Raw genomic sequence first — 17,731 nt, forward strand, 5'->3', positions numbered from 1 at the left:
GTTGCAGATGATAAACTTTATAGGTATTTGCAGGGAATACTGGAAGTCTGGGACTTTCCTTCCTGCAAAAGTCAAAGTCTGATGGGAAGGGCTGAGGGATAGCTGTTTTCTATGATAGCAGTAAAACATCAGCTAGGCCTATTAACAATGCACAGGCTAATATTCAAAGCCAGTTATATGTTCACACAGCTAGTGAACACAGAGCTGGCATAGCAGTGGATTTTCAGCCCTTATATGGATAGTACCAGGCAAAAAATCTGAATGAATGTCCTGAGACCATCCTATAAGAAAGGAGAAGGAGGAGGATGGAGCAAGGGCAAAACAACCAATTATATGTATTGCAGCAATTTTCAGATGCTTAGGCCTGCTGGTGCTGTGACTGCATTATAAATATAGTCAATGTCATTAATTATATATATATAGATGCATCAAATATACATATTAATTTAAATGCTGGTGCCAACATTTAATGCACTTGCCATGCCAGTTGAATATTGGGTCCCAGAAGTTTATATTTGTGATTTCATGCTAAGATTAATCTAAGCTTCCTGCTAATCTGTAGACCTCCATCCTTTTATTTGTCTTTCTTTATGAGAATAGCATATCTAATTGCTGATCAAATGATGAGTACGAACCATTGGATTATAGTGAATGGCTTTAACATTCATTTAATACTATCTACATAGTAGGACTCATGGTTTCCTAGTTTTGTCTGGTTTTGAGATGAGTCAGATATGTTGTCTACTCATTAGAAGGGAAATATATTTAAAAATATTTAGGAGTCCTTTTACTAAGCTACGGTAAAAAGTGATCTGCGATAGTGTGGGCACGTGTTTTGGGTGCACGCTGGGCCATTTTGTATCGTGGCTGGGAAAAAGAGCTGTTTTAAATGACCCGGGAAATGGGTGTGCACTGAAATGAAAACTAACCTGCACCTATGTAAGGCCTGAGCCCTTACCGCCACCCATTGACCTAGCAGTAAGGGTTCATGTGCTACCCACATGGTAACCATGCAATATGCCCCAACTGCTGATTACCACCAGGAACGTCACCTGCAGTAGAAAATTATTTTCTACTACGGGATTCGGCGCACGCCAAACTCAGAATTACCATTGGGTGCATGCGCTAGCCCAGGGGTAGTCCCAATTTGGCGTGCGCTACCCAAGTGTTAGCTCTCCCACACCTTAGTAAAAGGGTCCCTTATATCTCACACCATTTCTAAATCTGAGTGGGTTACAATAATACAGTCATACTAAAAATAGAACCATCACAACAACAAATACGATACATTAATACAACTTCTTCAAATGACAAATGTAATCAAATTTACTATCTAATACAGATCTCTAAGTACTTCTTTTACAAAGTGGCATTACCAATTAGCGTGCGCTGAATGTGAAGAAATCCATCAATTCCCATGAGCTTCTTCGCATTCACCACATGCCAACCAGTAGTGCTGCTTTGTAAAAGGAGCCCTTAGTGTGCTGTTAATGAACTTATTTAGAGAAGGCTTATACAAAATAACGTACTTTAAGTAGTACCCTGGATCTGTATTTTGCGTAGATTTATACATGGATTTTGAAGGATATTTAGAAATGATCTTACTCCTTTGGTTGGAATATTTAGTTGTCCAATTCAAATTCAATTTCACCCATTTTAGATTGCTTAGATTTAATACTTAGATTTGTGGTATGTTAAATAAATACAGTGTGTGCCCTCCAGGAACAGAAAAATACCTACTGCACTTAAATATATAAGCCACCTGTAAGCCTGAAGGCTATAGAAGTGGTATACATTCAGGTACAGTAGGTATTTTTCTGTTCCTAGATGGAACACAGGGGGGTATTTTACTAAGGCGCGCTCACGTTTTTAGCGTGCGCTAAAATTGGGCATGCGCTAAACGTTAGAGACGCCCATAGGAATGCATTGGTGTCTCTAACATTTAGCATGTGCCCAATTTTAGCTTGTGCTAAAAACGTGAGCGCACCTTAGTAAAAGGGGATCACAATGACAACAAAAATGTGGGCTTTGAACCTGAGTCCCTTAGTTTTCACTCCACTGCACTAACCACTAGGTTTCCCCACTACTCTGCATAGATGGTTTTTTGGATAGACACCAAACGAAGCAGATACATATGTGGAAAACAATATTTAATTGATATGGATCAATAAAAAATTAACAAGCTTGTTAATTTTTTATTCATCCATATCAATTAAATATTGCTTTCCAGATACGTATCTGCTTCATTTGGTGTCCATCTTGGAGTTTGCAGATCGATTACCCTGCTGTTTTCTTAGATGGTTTTTTGGCCATTTTCATAGAATACTGCCATACAGCTGTCCATGTCCCTTGTTATCCCATGTTCAAATTTGGAAGTTCCAGTTTGTAAAATGGCTGTTGATGCTGGATGTCTCCAGTACACGGATGTCCACCTCACATATTTTTGAACAGGAAATGTCAATGTTACATGTGAGAAGGACATCCATTTTGGACATCATGACCTAGTCATCTCTATTCTGACCTTCAATTCAACTAAGTTCTTGGATACCGCTAATATCCCCTTTCCAGTGTTCAGTGCAGTTTACATTCTAGGTGAGACAAAAGCAGTTTTAGTGTAAGGTATAATAAACATTAGAGACCATAGGTGTAATGCATGAGACTAAAAACATTAAAGGAAAGGATAATGGATGATACTAGGAAGTAGAAGTCATGATGGATTATTATGAAGCAGTCTTTGGGAAGAGAAAAGTTTTTAGCCTCTTCCTGAAGTTGAAGTAGCTGTTATCTATTCTGATGGAAATAGGTAGAATTCCGTATTTTGACCTCAAGTATGGGGAATAGAGAGCTGAAAATCTTCTGATTTCGAATTGTCTTTTGAAATGGTGATGCTAGCATTAGTTAGTTGTTTCAGTCTGTTAGACTGGACCAGATATAGCAAAGCGGTCTTAGTCAGCAGTTAAGAGGTGAAGCCCTGTAAGATTTGATAAATTAAACAAACAGCTTTGAACCTGAGTCTTTCTGCTATGGGAAGACAATGCAGTTTGTTTAGATGAGTTGAAATATGTATATTAGTCTTACAGCTGTATTCTGTATGATTTGCAGTTTTTTTCTGATATTGATGCTTAATAATAAGAAATAGAATGTTACAGTAATCCAAGTGAGGTAGGACTAACATTTGGATTAGTAGTGTGAAGGCTTTTTGGTCAAATAATGATCTGACTAGATGTAGCTGTCTCATTTTAAATAGTGTCTTCTTCCATAGCTGATTAATATGGGAAGAGAAGGTGAGTGAAAAATCCAGCAAGACCCATAATACTCTGGTTTTAGATTCAACTATAAAGGTTTGACCCTTGGGCAAAGATGTTGATGATGGGACCTCAATTCCCTGATTTCGGAACCACAGGACCTTGGTTTCTTGTGCATTCAGTTTCAGTTTATTGGTGACGGCCCAGGTGCTAACAATAGTCATACCATTCGGTACATACTTAGTTAAATCTTTGGTTTTTTTTTGCTGTTACTGGTAAGAGAAGCAGAATGTCATCCATGTAGGATAATAGTAGTTCATTAAGTCCCAGGTGTATTGAGGCAAGTGATGACATAAAGAAGTTGAAGAAGATTGGTGAGAGGGGAGATCCCTGCGTTAGTAGACCAGTAGTTGGAAAGTTGATTGTTTTGCTTGACATAATAGCTTCAATTTGAAAGGAATTCACTGAACCATTTGAGCACAGTCCCTGTTATTCCTATTTCAGGCTCACAGTCCTTCAGGAATGATTTGAAGTTGAGGACATTGGTGTCATGCAGTCTTCCTGGGAGACTTAAACCTACACTTGGAAAATGATGCAGTCTCCCAGGAAGATAATCCTTGAGAATTGTGACATGGAAGAGGAAGTAATCTCTACAAGTAGTGGTCCTGCCTTGGATCAAGCTCCCAAGGACGGTAAATGAGGAGTAGGGCGATTTGTTTTGCCTCTTTTGAATCATCACAGAATTTGCATAGCATGTATTCCAGTTCAGGAAACCCCCCAGAACTAACTAAAGACATGTGGAAAAAAAAGATAAGAGCAAGTCTGCCTCCTTTACTTTACCCTATCTTGGAGAATGAAGAATACCATAACCGAGTAGATAGATGTGGGGCAGTATCGGACTATCAACTTTTGGTGAGCCATGTTTCTGAGATAAACAGAAAGCTGAGCTCTGAAGATTCTAGCAGGTCCTTGAGTAAGAGAACTTTGTTCCCCACAGATTTAGCATTGATATAGATGGCTGGGACAGGAGTGAGTTGAGACTTGCATTCCAGAGAGGAGAGTTATTTGGTTAATTGCAAAAGGTAGCAAGTTTTTTTAGACCGTTGAATGTTAGCCCTTTTGTTCTGGTCCGTAACTATAGTAGCATTCTGACTGTATATATTGGCATTGTCTAGCAGGTATCTGACATTACAATTAGGGTGTTTCTTAGTACAGGGTTTTCTAGACTGATTACAGATTACGGGGATAGGATTAAGCACTAAGTTATCTAGTAGGCTGCCACCCAACGTGCTCAAAATGGCTAAGCAAATCCATGTGAGCCACTTCATGGTGATAGCTTTTGGAGCTAGTTTAAGTCAGTTGGGATTAGTGCTCTTTATCAGTTTTAAATGTACGCTTTTAAAGATTTCAGAACTGAGTTCTCCTTGAAGGTAGAAGCTACCGATGGTGAGGAGAGGTCATGGTGTTTCAGGAACTCATAAGGTAGGGAGGTGTGGATGTGCCAGTGTGGCAGACTTCAAAATGACACTATCAGGTGAATTTTCGAAAGAGAAGCATGGCCATCTTCCAACAGAAATCGGGAGATGGGCGTCCTTCTCTCAGGGTCGCCCAAATCGGCATAATGGAAAGCCGATTTTGGGCGCCCTCAACTGCTTTCCATCGCGGGGACAACCAAAATTCATGGGGGTGTGTCGGCACCGTACTGAGACTGGGGCGTGATTTTGAGATGGGCGTCCTCGGCCGATAATGGAAAAAAGAAGGGCGTCCCTGACGAGCATTTGGCCGACTTTACTTGGTCCATTTGTTTTCATTACCAAGCCTCGAAAAGGTGCCCAAACTGACCAGATGACCTCCCCTTACTCCCCCAGTGGTCACCAACCCCCTCCCACCCCCCAAAAAATTAAAAAAACATTTTTCCAGCCTCTATGCCAGCCTCAAATGTCATACCCAGCTCCATCCCAGCAGTATGCAGGTCCCTGGAGCTGTTTTTAGTGGGTGCAGTGCACTTCAGGCAGGCAGACCCAGGCCCATCCCCCCCACCTGTTACACTTGTGATGGTAAATGTTGAGCCCTCCAAACCCCCCCAAAAACCCATTGTACCCACATGTAGGTGCCCCCCTTCACTCCTTAGGGCTATGGTAGTGGTGTACAGTTGTGGGGAGTGGGTTTTGGGGGGTTTGGAGGGCTCAGCACCGAAGGTAAGGGAGCTATGCACCTGGGAGCAATTTGTGAAGTCCACTGCAGTTTCCCCTAGGGTACCCGGTTGGTGTCCTGGCATGTGAGGGGGAACAGTGCACTACGAATGGTGGCTCCTCCCATGACCAAATAGCTTGGATTTGGTCATTTTTGAGATGGGCGTCCTCGGTTTCTATTATCATCGAAAACTGGGGACGACCATCTCAAAAATGACCTAAGGATGGCCATCTCTAAGGTCGACCTAAATTTCATGATTTGGGCGTCCCCGACCATATTATCGAAACAAAAGATGGACGCCCATCTTATTTTGATAATATGGGTTGCCCTGCCCCTTTAAGGGGCCGTCCTGCAAAGACACCCTCATGACAATTTGGGCGCCCCGTTCGATTATGCCTCTCTATGAATCGCTGTAATTAGGTAAGGCTCCTCATTTAAGCTGCCATTCTTCCAAAGTCAGTCATGTAGCAGTAGGGAGAGTTTATATTGGGCGAGAGGCCACAGTATAGCTCTCATATTATAGAATTCTTGATTTCCTTTGTTTGCTGTTTGAAGTATGGTTATAAGTACAAAGGTGAGCAGGTCACGTTTTTGGAGAGAATTGACCTTAAACATTTCTTGGTTTCCTCTAACAGGCTGCCGTTCTGATGTCCTTCTGTGTTATTGGTCTCTTCTGTGAGGGTGTCCATTATCCAAAATAGAGCTACTTTACACTATGGCTCTGAAATTTTTTTCCTTTTGAATTGAGGCAGAGCAAAATTAATTGTTGTTTAAGAAAAAGAAGAAAGAATGGATATTTGTGACATCATTTTCCACCTGAGCTTTAAAGTGTATGGAAATACATTTTTATTCCCATTATGGTTCAATTCATATTATGTGAGGAAGGGTGATGATGCTTAGTGGAACTGAAAGGTGATGATTCCTGATTTGATATAGCATGAGTAATTGTTTTATTGTACTTTGTTTTGATGTTTGATTGGAAAAACAAATTATAAAATTTTACTTAGCAGATAAATACAATTTTTTAAAAATTCTACATCTAAAAATTGATAGATCAGAATTACATCTCTTTTGTAAACATATAAGCAAATATGTAAAGCATTACTTACTCTGGGACCAGCAGACCCTGGATTTCCAAGTGCTCCTGGTGGACCTGGTGGACCCTGTGAGGAAAGATTTGTGTATAGTGATGGTTTAAACATGTTGAAATTCAATATATTAGAGAAGAGATCACTCTATTACTATCAACAATCATAAACACTGAGAAACATTAACAGTAATAAGAAAAGTACAAAATATGGATATGAAAGCATTTAAAAGTTATGGGTCCTGTTTACTAAAGTGTGCTAAGTACCACATGAATTAACACGCGCCATTAGTGCCTGTGTGCTAATTCATGCACCAGCTGCACGCCATGTTATAAGGTATGAAATGGGGCTTGGGCCAGAACTACGTATTGCAGTTGGCTCAGGGTGCTTATGCTGCATGCTGTCATTTGTGCAGTTAGCGTGGCTGCACCTCATTTGCGCAGTTAGTGTGGCTGCACGTACCACCTCCTAAATTAGAGGCAGTAAATGCATCTGAGTTAATTGCAAATACGCCTAACACGCAGGAAAGAACTTATCATAGTGGTAACAGTAGGGGGACATTCTGGGAATGTTTCCAACAGTTAGAATGCAGCCTTTGTATTTACCACACATTAACCCCCCCCCCCCCCCCTGTTTTTGGAAGGAAAAGTCCATTGATCATTATTAAATTTTGGGTTTTTTGCCAAGTTCTTGGGGCCTGGATTGGCCGCTGTCGGAGACAGAGTGCTGGGCTTGATGGACCTTTGGTCTTTTCCCAGTGTGGCGGTGCTTATGTGCTTATGTTTGCTAAACCGCATGGCAATGCCGACACAGCCAGTTCAAAGTGAATGGGCTGTGTTGGCATTACTGCACCGCCAGCTGCTAGCATGGCTTAGTAAACAGGGGGGGGGGGGTAAGTTTTTTTTATATCAAATGCATAATAAGTGCAAATCTTTATTGCACATAAACAGGTTCCTAAATATTGGCATGTATTGTCACTCTCACATGACCAGTAAAAGGATATTAAATGCCCTAGACAAGCCTTCAGTTTTGTACCCCCCCCCTTCACTGAATGGCTAGGTCTGTTACCCCCCCCCCCCCACTAACAATTATGATCCCCAAAATAATCCAGTGAATGGACTATTTAAAAACTATCCAGCACCCGTACTGGTTAAAGTATCTCCTGTTGTTTCTTTGAGTTTGTGAGGCTGTCAGGACATGTTTTGCTTTTACTGCTGCTGTTCTTTTCTGACCCCACCCAAGAAGCAGCTGTCCTAGCAGTCACCTACTCTGCTTGATGATTGGGTCTGCCCTGTTCTCTTGTGAACTGAAATCCAATTAACTTCAACTGGGTATTTTCAATAACCAGTCTTAACTGGTATTCTTTTTGAATATCCAATTAAAGATATCTAGATAACATAGATTGGATGACCAATACTCTCCATATTGACAGCTTCTAGTTTCCTGTGGCAGTTCACAGGTATGTTTTGTGGTACAATGCATGAATTAGCATTATTTACATTAAATCATATAAGTTCTGTGGTATGTTAGAAAAATTAATTAGTCCTCCTTGCTTTTATGCCTGAATAATTCAGTTTCCTTTATTGAGCTGGGAAAACAGAGATCGAGTACAATTTCAATGTCAGAATCTTTGAGGAATGGAGATGATAAGAATAGGAAAAGTCAAAGAAGTAGAGGGGATTCTGGGGAGAAACTCAGTGAAAGGAGAGAATGGAAGAGAAGATTGGGTATGGAAGACAGGTAGATGGAGATAAGACTAGAGAAAAAGGTGAAGGAGAGGGAATAGAGATGAAGGATCTGGGAGGAAGAAGAGGGGAAAATTATGGAGGTCTGGGGATCAAAGGTTGAGACAAATGGAAATTCTAGATGAGAAAAGGGAAAGGGAAATAATATACTGCCTTTCTGTGGTATTTTGCAACTACATTCAAAGTGGTTTATATATATATACAGGTACTTATTTTGTACCAGGGGCAATGGAGAGTTAAGTGACTTACCCACAGTCACAAGGAACTGCAGTGGGAATTGAACCCAGTTCCCCAGGATCAAAGTCTGCTGCACTAACCACTAGGCTATTCCTCCACTCCGTTATGAGAGAAATTCTGAGATCAAGGAAAAGAGGAGGGAAGGCCTTAGAGTGGAGGAAGGAAGGGAAAGGTGGTTCAAGGATTAGATGGTATGGGGAAAAGGTAGGATTAGGGAAAGGATGATCTGAACTGAGGGAAGAGGCCCTCTTCTAGCTCTCATCCTGCTTCCCCCTTCATTTCCATTCCCTTCTATACCTCTTGATAGATATTCTTTCCTCCCTCTCCTCATCTTTACTCCTCTTTCTCACACCCTCAGTGTTAGAAGGCTTTTTACTGATGAGATTTCTAGTCACAATGGATTTACAGTTGATTTGGTGCTATGTTAGGTTGACTGTTGTATAATTCTGTGTGGCTCTTGGGCTACAGTAGCATGGAATAGGTTTAACAGATGGTGGTGTCCTAGAATTAAAATAATGGGGTCTTTCTGTGTTCTCAAATATTCTTCCAGGATTCTGGTCCAACATTACCACTAGTGCTGTACTGAATATTCGTATTCAATTTGATTCGGCCCCGAATAGTGCACCGATTACATTATTCATATTCAGAACAGTAATTTAAATTATAATATGAATAATCTGGGGCTCTTCTGTGCTAAATCCTTCTGAAACAAATACTTGATCTCTGATTTCACATTGATTCTTTATTACTTGTTATGTTAAAGCTCAATGCTTATTATTTATATTTGGTATTCATATTTGGGCGAATAGTAAAATATGCTATTCAGTAAAGCTCTAGATACCACAGTAGGTACTATTGAATTGGCCAGCTAAACCATGGTAGGTAATTGGATAGCAATCCATTTTAGTAAGGTATTTTCATAAATCAGTGGCGTACCAAGGGGGGGCGGTGGGGCGGGACCAGGAAGTAACCTGTTCCGGGGCAGAGGGAACATGGAAACGAACGAGGCTGACCGGCGCGCGGCACCCCCCAGCAGCGTGCACCCGGGGGGTTCTTTTGCCGGGGTGGGGGGTGTTCCTTCACCGGGGAGGGGTCATGCTGCACCCGGGGGGGGGGAAGGGCGCCCCTCGGAACGTCACTGTCATAAATTATATGAACAAAACTGCAGTCTTGTTTTACAGTTTTGATCTTATTGAATGGGGAGCAGGTGGTGAGGAATACTAGTGGGCAAGGGCTGCCTATGTTAATTAGCAGTGACGTACCAAGGGGGGGGGGCGGTGGGGGTGGTCTGCCCCGGGTGCATGCCGCTGGGGGGTGCCACGGCATGCGCCTGCTGCGAGAGTTTGCTAACTTCTCTCGTTCGCTGCAGCTCCCTCTGCCCCGGAACAGGTTACTTCCTGTTCCGGGGCAGAGGGAGCTGCAGCGAACGAGCAAAGTTAGTAAACTCGCAGGAGGCGCGCGCTGCGGCACCCCCCCCCCAGCAGCATGCACTCGGGGGGGCTCTTTCGCGGGGGGGGGGGTCTTTCGCCAGGGGGTGGGGCGCCGCCCCAGGTGTCCGCCCCCCTAGGAACGCCACTGTTAATTAGATATTTGATCCTCTAGATTAATTGACTATCCACACTTAGGGTGATTATGACATTGGTTTTAGAGTGGTAGTCAGCGATAGCTACCATTTTTCTGGTACAGAGTAAAGTTAAGGATAAGATTGGAAGCATGATAATATACATTTGAATGGTATATATCAACTTTGGTTTGACTATTGTTTTTTGTTTTTTTTTGAGGGGGTATTTTTAAGTATTTGTGTTTCAGAAGATTTCTATTTGTTATGCATAGAATGTCTTTCCATGTCTGTATGTAGTCAATGATATTATAGATTGCTTTTATCTGTATGTTCAAATGTTTGAAAGGTATTAATCCGCAAACGAACCTTTTCCAGAGACGGGAAGGTGGTAGAACTAGAGGACATGAATTGAGGTTGAAGGGGGGCAGACTCAGGAGTAATGTCAGGAAGTATTTTTTCATGGAAAGGGTGGTAGAGTCGTGGAATGCCCTCCCAAGGGAGGTGGTGGAGAAGAAAACGGTAATGGAATTCAAACATATGTGGGATAAACACAAAGGAATCCTGTTTAGAAGGAATGGATCTACGGAATCTTAGTGGGGATTGGCTGGCGTCACTGGTAATTGGGAAGCAAAACCAGTGCTGTGCAGACTTCTACGGTCTACACCCTGATTGTAACTGAATAGATATGGATGAGCTGGAGTGTAAATTTTAAGGGGCATCGACGTTAGCTTCAGAACTTTTAGTACAAGAACAGTCCTGGGCAGACTTTTACAGTCTGTACCCTGAGAAAGGCAAGGACAAATCAAACTCAGGTATACATATAAAGTATCACATATCATGTAAAATGAGTTTATCTTGTTGGGCAGACTGAATGGACCATTCAGGTCTTTATCTGCCATCATTTACTATGTTACTAGTATAGTTTTTATGGAATGTAAGCTGCCTTGGGCAGTCTTTTTCTGGTAAGACAATATATAAATGGAAAGTAATAAATAAAATAAATTGTCATACTGCATCCAAAATAATAATAAAATGCTAGATGAAAACAAGACAGAGGTGAATTAAGCAGCAACATTTAGTTGCAGGTTTCTTTGACATTGCTAAACAGTTTGGCCCACTAAATTTTGAATACTTACAACAGAACCTGGTGCACCTGCAGTACCAGGGAAACCACGATGACCTTTCATTCCATTTACACCACGTTCACCAGTTTCACCTTTGTCACCACGAGAACCCTGAGGACCCTATAAACACAAAGATAAATCCAAATAAGATACAGAGAACTGTGATCAAGTGTTAATAGTGACAATATATCAAATAGTAACTTACAGGAGCACCACGAGTACCGGCAGGACCCGAAGAACCAGGAGAACCAGCAGGACCCTGTAGAAAAATTGAAAATGAATCATTCATACTGAAGGAAAACCTTTTTAAATTGGCAGTGTTTTCAAAATAACAGATTAACACAAATTAATTAAATACAGGTAATTTGATTCAATTTCTGAAAAAGTCTCACACTAGTTTTTGCTTTTTCTTTCTATTGAGATGATTTTTGAAGAGTTTTATCACCAAACTGTGTTGTGTTTGACAGCTGGAGAGTATCCCAGAAAAATGCATGTCTTACTTTGCAAATATCTTTCATTACAATGTGGCTCTTTCTGCCCATTCACAAAATTATTCTGCATAGTGTAATTACTCATGCAAGGAGTCAAAGTCAGGTATCTGGTACTAAAGTGAAGGGCCAGTGTTAAGACTTGCTGAGGCCCCAGCAGGCCCTAGTAGATTGTGTCCTTCCATTTTAGTCAGGTTTGACTCCCTGTGGCATGGGCCCTAAGACAATTGCTGTGGTTCCCTTTCCCTCCAATGCTGGCTCTGTATAAAACAGAAAACTGAGAATCATAGGAATTCTAGTAAAAGATAATTAGTGTGAGTCCCCCTTTAACTTTATGTCAGTAGGGAGAGAAGAAACTAGTCCTATTTTAGACAGCACTGTGCATTCTGAATTTTCCTCATAAGAACTAGGAATTACAGCTTCCTACATGCTGTACATGTATGGGACTTAGCCTCTCTTGACTGACATGAATTTGGGGCCAACAGAACAAATTTGCAAGACTCTATCACACCAATATTTGCATTTTGTGCTGTTTGTGGGAATCAGTTTTTGCCACATATTTAGAATATGTTAAGTCCTTAGTGTGATTCTCACTGTAATGGTGGTATATAGAATTATTACCCTTTTCCTTTGTTTTTCCTTACAATTGATATCTTGCCTTGCCCTCCCCTCTGCCCACCCTTATTGCCTTACCCAGACTGTTGGTTGCTTGCCCCATTTTTCTATCCAATAATTGTAGTTGTTTTCTTTATTTTATATAAATTTTATATTTTAATATGTAAACTGCCCAGGTCTGCTAGTCACCTTTGGTGGTATAGTAAGTTTTAATAAACATAAACTATGATGTTTTACTTTATTAACTCTTGTCACAGTTTTATTTGTGTGAATTTGGTCCGATATGATAGAAACACAAATAACCCATTTTTAATAGTGTATATTAAATTTAACAATGATATTTAATACTTACGCTTTCTCCTCTGTCTCCTGATTTTCCAGCTGGGCCAACAGCACCTGGGGATCCAACGTGGCCTGGAGCTCCTGGAACACCAGGAGCACCAGGAGCACCATTCTCACCACGATCACCCTACAGAAAAATACCAAGCAGAAGATTACACAGATCCATTCAATCAAAATGTTTATAAGAATCTGAATAAAAATAGGATATATAATATTTATACCTTAGGACCAGCGAATCCATCACGACCAGGTTGACCATCAGAGCCAGGGTTTCCCTGATAAAGACAAAATATACTTGGGTATCTCTATACACCATGTACTCGTCCATCAATTTTCTTACCTCTCTCTCTGTCTCCATTATCTATCAGTCTGTCTATCTATCTATCTAATATTATTATCAAAACCATTGAACTGTATTCAAAACTATTTAACCAGCCAGGAATGGCATCTGACTGGATAAATGGCACTTAACCGGTAATCTGGCAATATTCAGTGGGGGATAGCCGGTTATCCCCCACTGAGTATCCCCAGTTAGAACATAGGAGATAACCAGCTATGTTGCGCAATCTAGCCGGTTATCCCCAAATATTCAATTCAAAACCTGCTACTGCAAGTTGCCACATCAGGCTACTTAAATAGTTGGTATATCTTTAGCCAGTTTACAGTTAACCAGCTATCTCTGAATATCAACTAAGCCAGTTTAAGTTTAAACCGGCTAAAAATAACCTAGATATTCAATGCCAGTCACCGGAAATGGCCCAGCATTGAATATCTGGACTTACCTCTGACTGCGTGAGTTAGCAGAGCTCTCTCCTGTGGTCGGAATATCAGACCCTTTGTCTTTTAAGTGTTCACCAACATAAATGTCCAGTTACCAAATGAAGGGGCTTAGTTTTATTACTAAGTTGATTTAAAATCAGCATTAAGATGGGTTACACCAGAACTTTTAACATGGGCCTTCTATAGGATTTAACAGCCATTGTACTAGAGAGTGTAAAGCCTTGAATATACCAGGCATTAACAGAGGGGTTCTCCAAGGCCTAAAGCACTAAATTCTATAAATGATGCCTAAAAAAATGGCACTGAAAAAAATAGCACTTAGCGCTATTCTATAAATAGAACTTACAGTTAGGCACCATTTATAGTGCTTAGCACTGGGAACTATGACTACATTTAGGCGCAGCCATTTACACCAATGAAACCTTGGTGTAAATCCCTATGCCTAAATTAGGTGCAGATTCCCCTTTATTCTATAACAATGCGCATAAATTGTGGGAACAACCCCAATCAGCCCATGACCTAGCCATGGCCACGCCCCCTTTTTGGACCCTCATGTACAATTTGTGCAGATTCCGTGCCTAAATTTACATACATACATTTTAACTAAATCCAATGATTTATTTATTTAATGCATTTGATATATTGCTTGAGCCTGTACATAGGCATAGAGTGATTAACATAGAAATATCTGTACAGGTACTTTCTGTCCCAAATGGGTTCACAATCTAAGTATTATTTGTACCCAGGGCAATGGAGAGTTAGGTGACTTGCCTGGGGTCACAAGGAGCTGTGGTGGGAATTGAACCCAATTCCCCAGGATCTCAGCCCACTGCATACCATTACGCTATTCCTCCACTCTAGAGGCAATGGAGGTTTAAGTGACTTGCCGAGGGTCACAAGGAGCCACAGTGGGAATCAAATCCAGTTCCCCAGGATTTCAACCCAATGTCCCAGTCATTAAGCAGGAGTGGGAATCAGACCCAGTTCCCCAGGTCCGCAAAACTAGGTATATCCTTTTAGAACTACCCCCTTAGAGGGTAAGTTTTTAACAGGCAGGATGGTGCCTATTTTTAGACAACTTTATAAAGATAGATAAGTACCTATACTAGCACAACTGGTGCATAAATCCTACCTAGACTGAAGGTGAAGATATTATAGGGCCAGATTCAGTAAATGGTGCCCTATTTTGAGTGCTGAGTAAAATCGGTGCTCAGCCCTATTCAAGAGAAGTTGTTTCAGGCTAAGCGCCCTTTATGAACTTTGTGTAGTGCTGATTCCCGCATCCACATTTGCATGCCAGGTCTTGTACTTACTGAAACAGGTGTAAATCCTGGCACACAAATTTGGCACACTTCCCCCAAAATAACAGGTCTTAAAGCTGGGATTGTAACACTAAGCAGTCCAGAAAAAAAGCACAAAGGGCTCTCATTTATTAATGACCCATCTCAGGGATCAATGCTAAAATAGAAATAAAAATAGAACATTACATAAAAAAGTATACATAAAAATACAATAAACAAATAACTGTACTTTGACCAAGCAGATAAACACTAAAATTAAATCCCAATGAAAAATGACTTATGCTCACCCTAAAATGATGTGGTATAAGTGTGTATCAAAAACATGCTGGAGTGATGTGATGATGAAAAATGAATGTAAATGAAATATATATTATGATGAAAGTGATGTATCTTGAAAACCCTTTGTGCTTTTTTTCTGGACTGCTTGTGCTGTGTACATTGATCCACTCTGTTGTATGGTGTATAACACCGAACAGATCATTTTGGAATGCCCCTGACCCACTCATATCCCTCCCATGGCCATGCCCCCTTTAGGGTTGCACGTAAGAGGATTTAAGGTGCAGTTGTTTTTATAGAATCATGTTTAGGCAGTTATCTGTGCAACTCCAAATGAATGCCAATTAACTCCAATAATTGCTTGTTAGCAGTCAATTATTGGACATTAAGGAGAAGATTCTATATATGGTGCCTAAAAAATTAGCGCTGAAATCAGTGCCGACTAAGTGTATTCTTATAGAATATGCTTAATTGATATTTCAGCGCCAATATCTGTGTGCATCCTTTTACGCCATCAAAAACCTGGTATAAATCTCAGCACGTAGATTTAGGTGTACTGGGCCATATTCTATAACTAGGCGCCTAAATTTTACAATGCCCATGAAATACCCATTTCCCTGCCCATAACCACACCCTTTTTGCCTCCGTGCATTAGAAGCTTGGCGCACATTGTCACAGAAATTGCTTGGCGAGTTATGCGCCTAAATTCTAATCAGTGCCAATTAGTGCTTATTATTGCTTGTTAAGTGCTGTTATCAGCACTCATTGGCTTGTTAAGCCAATTAAGTTATGCGTGGCATTATAGAATCCGTGCCGATTTCAGCACATAAATTGAAGCACACTATATAGAATCCAGGGGTAATGGCTCAATAACTGAGTTGCACCTCCAACTCAGGATCACGTGTAAATTTAAGCGCCCATCTTTGGGCAACCTTTACAGAATCCAGGGGTATCTGTATAAATTGAGACATCCCATGGTCAAATTCTCCCCTGAGAATGCCTCCTCTGCAAGTATGCATAACTTGCTCTGTGTACACTTTTAGGCAAGTCCAAATTTTAAAAGAAGCCGTTATCACATGTAAATCTATGTTTTACATACGAAACGTTTTATAAAAGTATGCCATTAATGACCATTAGTACTCATTACCATTAATGCACTTTGAAGGGCACTGCATTTACTAGTAATTTCTTGAAAAATGCACACTTTTTGTCTGGGAGAGGGAATTTAAGGTAAAGCAAACTGCCTTTATGTGCATGCTGTTCTAATTTGAATCTTCATTTCTGGTTACAGTAGCATTTGAAAATTCAGCTACTGTATCTGACAAAATCTCTTAAATGCAGTGATTCCCAAACCTGTCCTGAGGGAACTGCAGCTAGTCAGGTTTTCAGGATATCCACAATGAATAGTCATGAAATTGATTTCCATATGCAGCATCCTTGGTATGCAAATCTTTTGTACATATTCCTGGTGGATATATCGAAAACCTGATTGGCTGGGTTCCCCCAGGACTGGTTTGGGAATCCCAGCCTTAATATCTGTTATATTTTTTACAGCCTCTATCACAACTGATACCTAAAAAGATCCTACATATGGTCTGAGGACATCTCTTTCTGTCTCAAATAAATCTGCCCAGTGATAAGCATAATACATTATCAATGTATTTTTTAAGCAGTATATTGGAAAAATAATTATTTACATCTCTGCCAGCTTCTCCAGGTGAACCACTTATACCAGAAGGACCTGGTGGACCAGCAGGACCACGTTCTCCACTAGCACCGTTGGTACCAGGCTTGCCATCCTCACCCTGCATGGAAATAAAAAGTGCTATGACTGACAGTATCAACGTGATGATATTCTTAATGATCCCAATAAGTGACGGCAGATAAAGACCTGAATGGTCCATCCAGTCTTCCAAACAGTCACATTCATTATCAATTCTAGATTTAAATCAACAATGAATGTGATATTATATATATTTGATCATAGTCTTTCTTTGATGTTTCTGAGACAAAAACCATAGAAGTCCACCTGGCTCTGTCCTTATGTTCCAACTACTGGAGTTGCCGTCAAAGCCCACTCCAGCCAATCCAAATCTGTCTTGTCATTTGCGGGACAAAGACCATAAAAGTCTGCCCGGCATTGTCCTCACATTCCAAACCGCTAGAGTTTTCATCAAAGCTCTCTCCAGCCCATACTAAGCCGGATCAACATATGCGGGACTCAGACCGTACAACCCAGCCCAGAACCGGCCTTAGTTGATGCAGTCAGAGCCACCATCTAAGCAACACTTCATATGCAAACACATATGTAACCCTTTAAGTTTTGTTTTTTTCTATCATTTATTTTCTAAATAAAGATCTGCTGTGTTCATCCCATGCTTTTTTGAATTCTGCCACAGTTTTTATTTCCACTACCTCCCTCGGGATGTCATTCCAGGAATCCACCATCCAGGCATCCTATACAGCTATTGCATTTTAATCGTAGACCATAAGAGGACAAATAGTTAATAGCCACTTTTTCAGAGCTTTTGTAAACTACAGGACTGAAATGTTCATTTTTTTTTCTTTCTGAATGTTACCTATTACAGTTATGGAATACGATGGTATAGAAAACAATTTAAATTATTTTTTTCCTCTTACTTTTCTGTTATTCATTATTTAAAAATGACTCTAGTACAAGCACAATATTTGATCTGTATATTTTCATATTAATATAACTAAATCACTTTTCAGCTT

The 17,731-nt window shown here is 40.6% G+C and overlaps 1 protein-coding gene across 1 annotated transcript in view; it reads right to left on the minus strand.

The window, feature by feature from the left end:
• Positions 1-17,731, minus strand: part of COL3A1 (collagen type III alpha 1 chain) — a 175,763-nt gene that overhangs the window by 11,477 nt on the left and 146,555 nt on the right. The window contains exons 41-46 of the mRNA XM_030210643.1: positions 16,693-16,800; positions 12,860-12,913; positions 12,649-12,765; positions 11,399-11,452; positions 11,206-11,313; positions 6,548-6,601 (exon numbers count right to left, since the gene is read on the minus strand). Of these exons, the coding sequence (XP_030066503.1) occupies positions 6,548-6,601; positions 11,206-11,313; positions 11,399-11,452; positions 12,649-12,765; positions 12,860-12,913; positions 16,693-16,800 (495 nt within the window). The remainder of the gene's footprint in view (positions 1-6,547; positions 6,602-11,205; positions 11,314-11,398; positions 11,453-12,648; positions 12,766-12,859; positions 12,914-16,692; positions 16,801-17,731) is intronic.

This window comes from Microcaecilia unicolor, chromosome 7 (genome assembly GCF_901765095.1).
Source record: "Microcaecilia unicolor chromosome 7, aMicUni1.1, whole genome shotgun sequence".
Taxonomy (NCBI): Eukaryota; Metazoa; Chordata; class Amphibia; order Gymnophiona; family Siphonopidae; genus Microcaecilia; species Microcaecilia unicolor.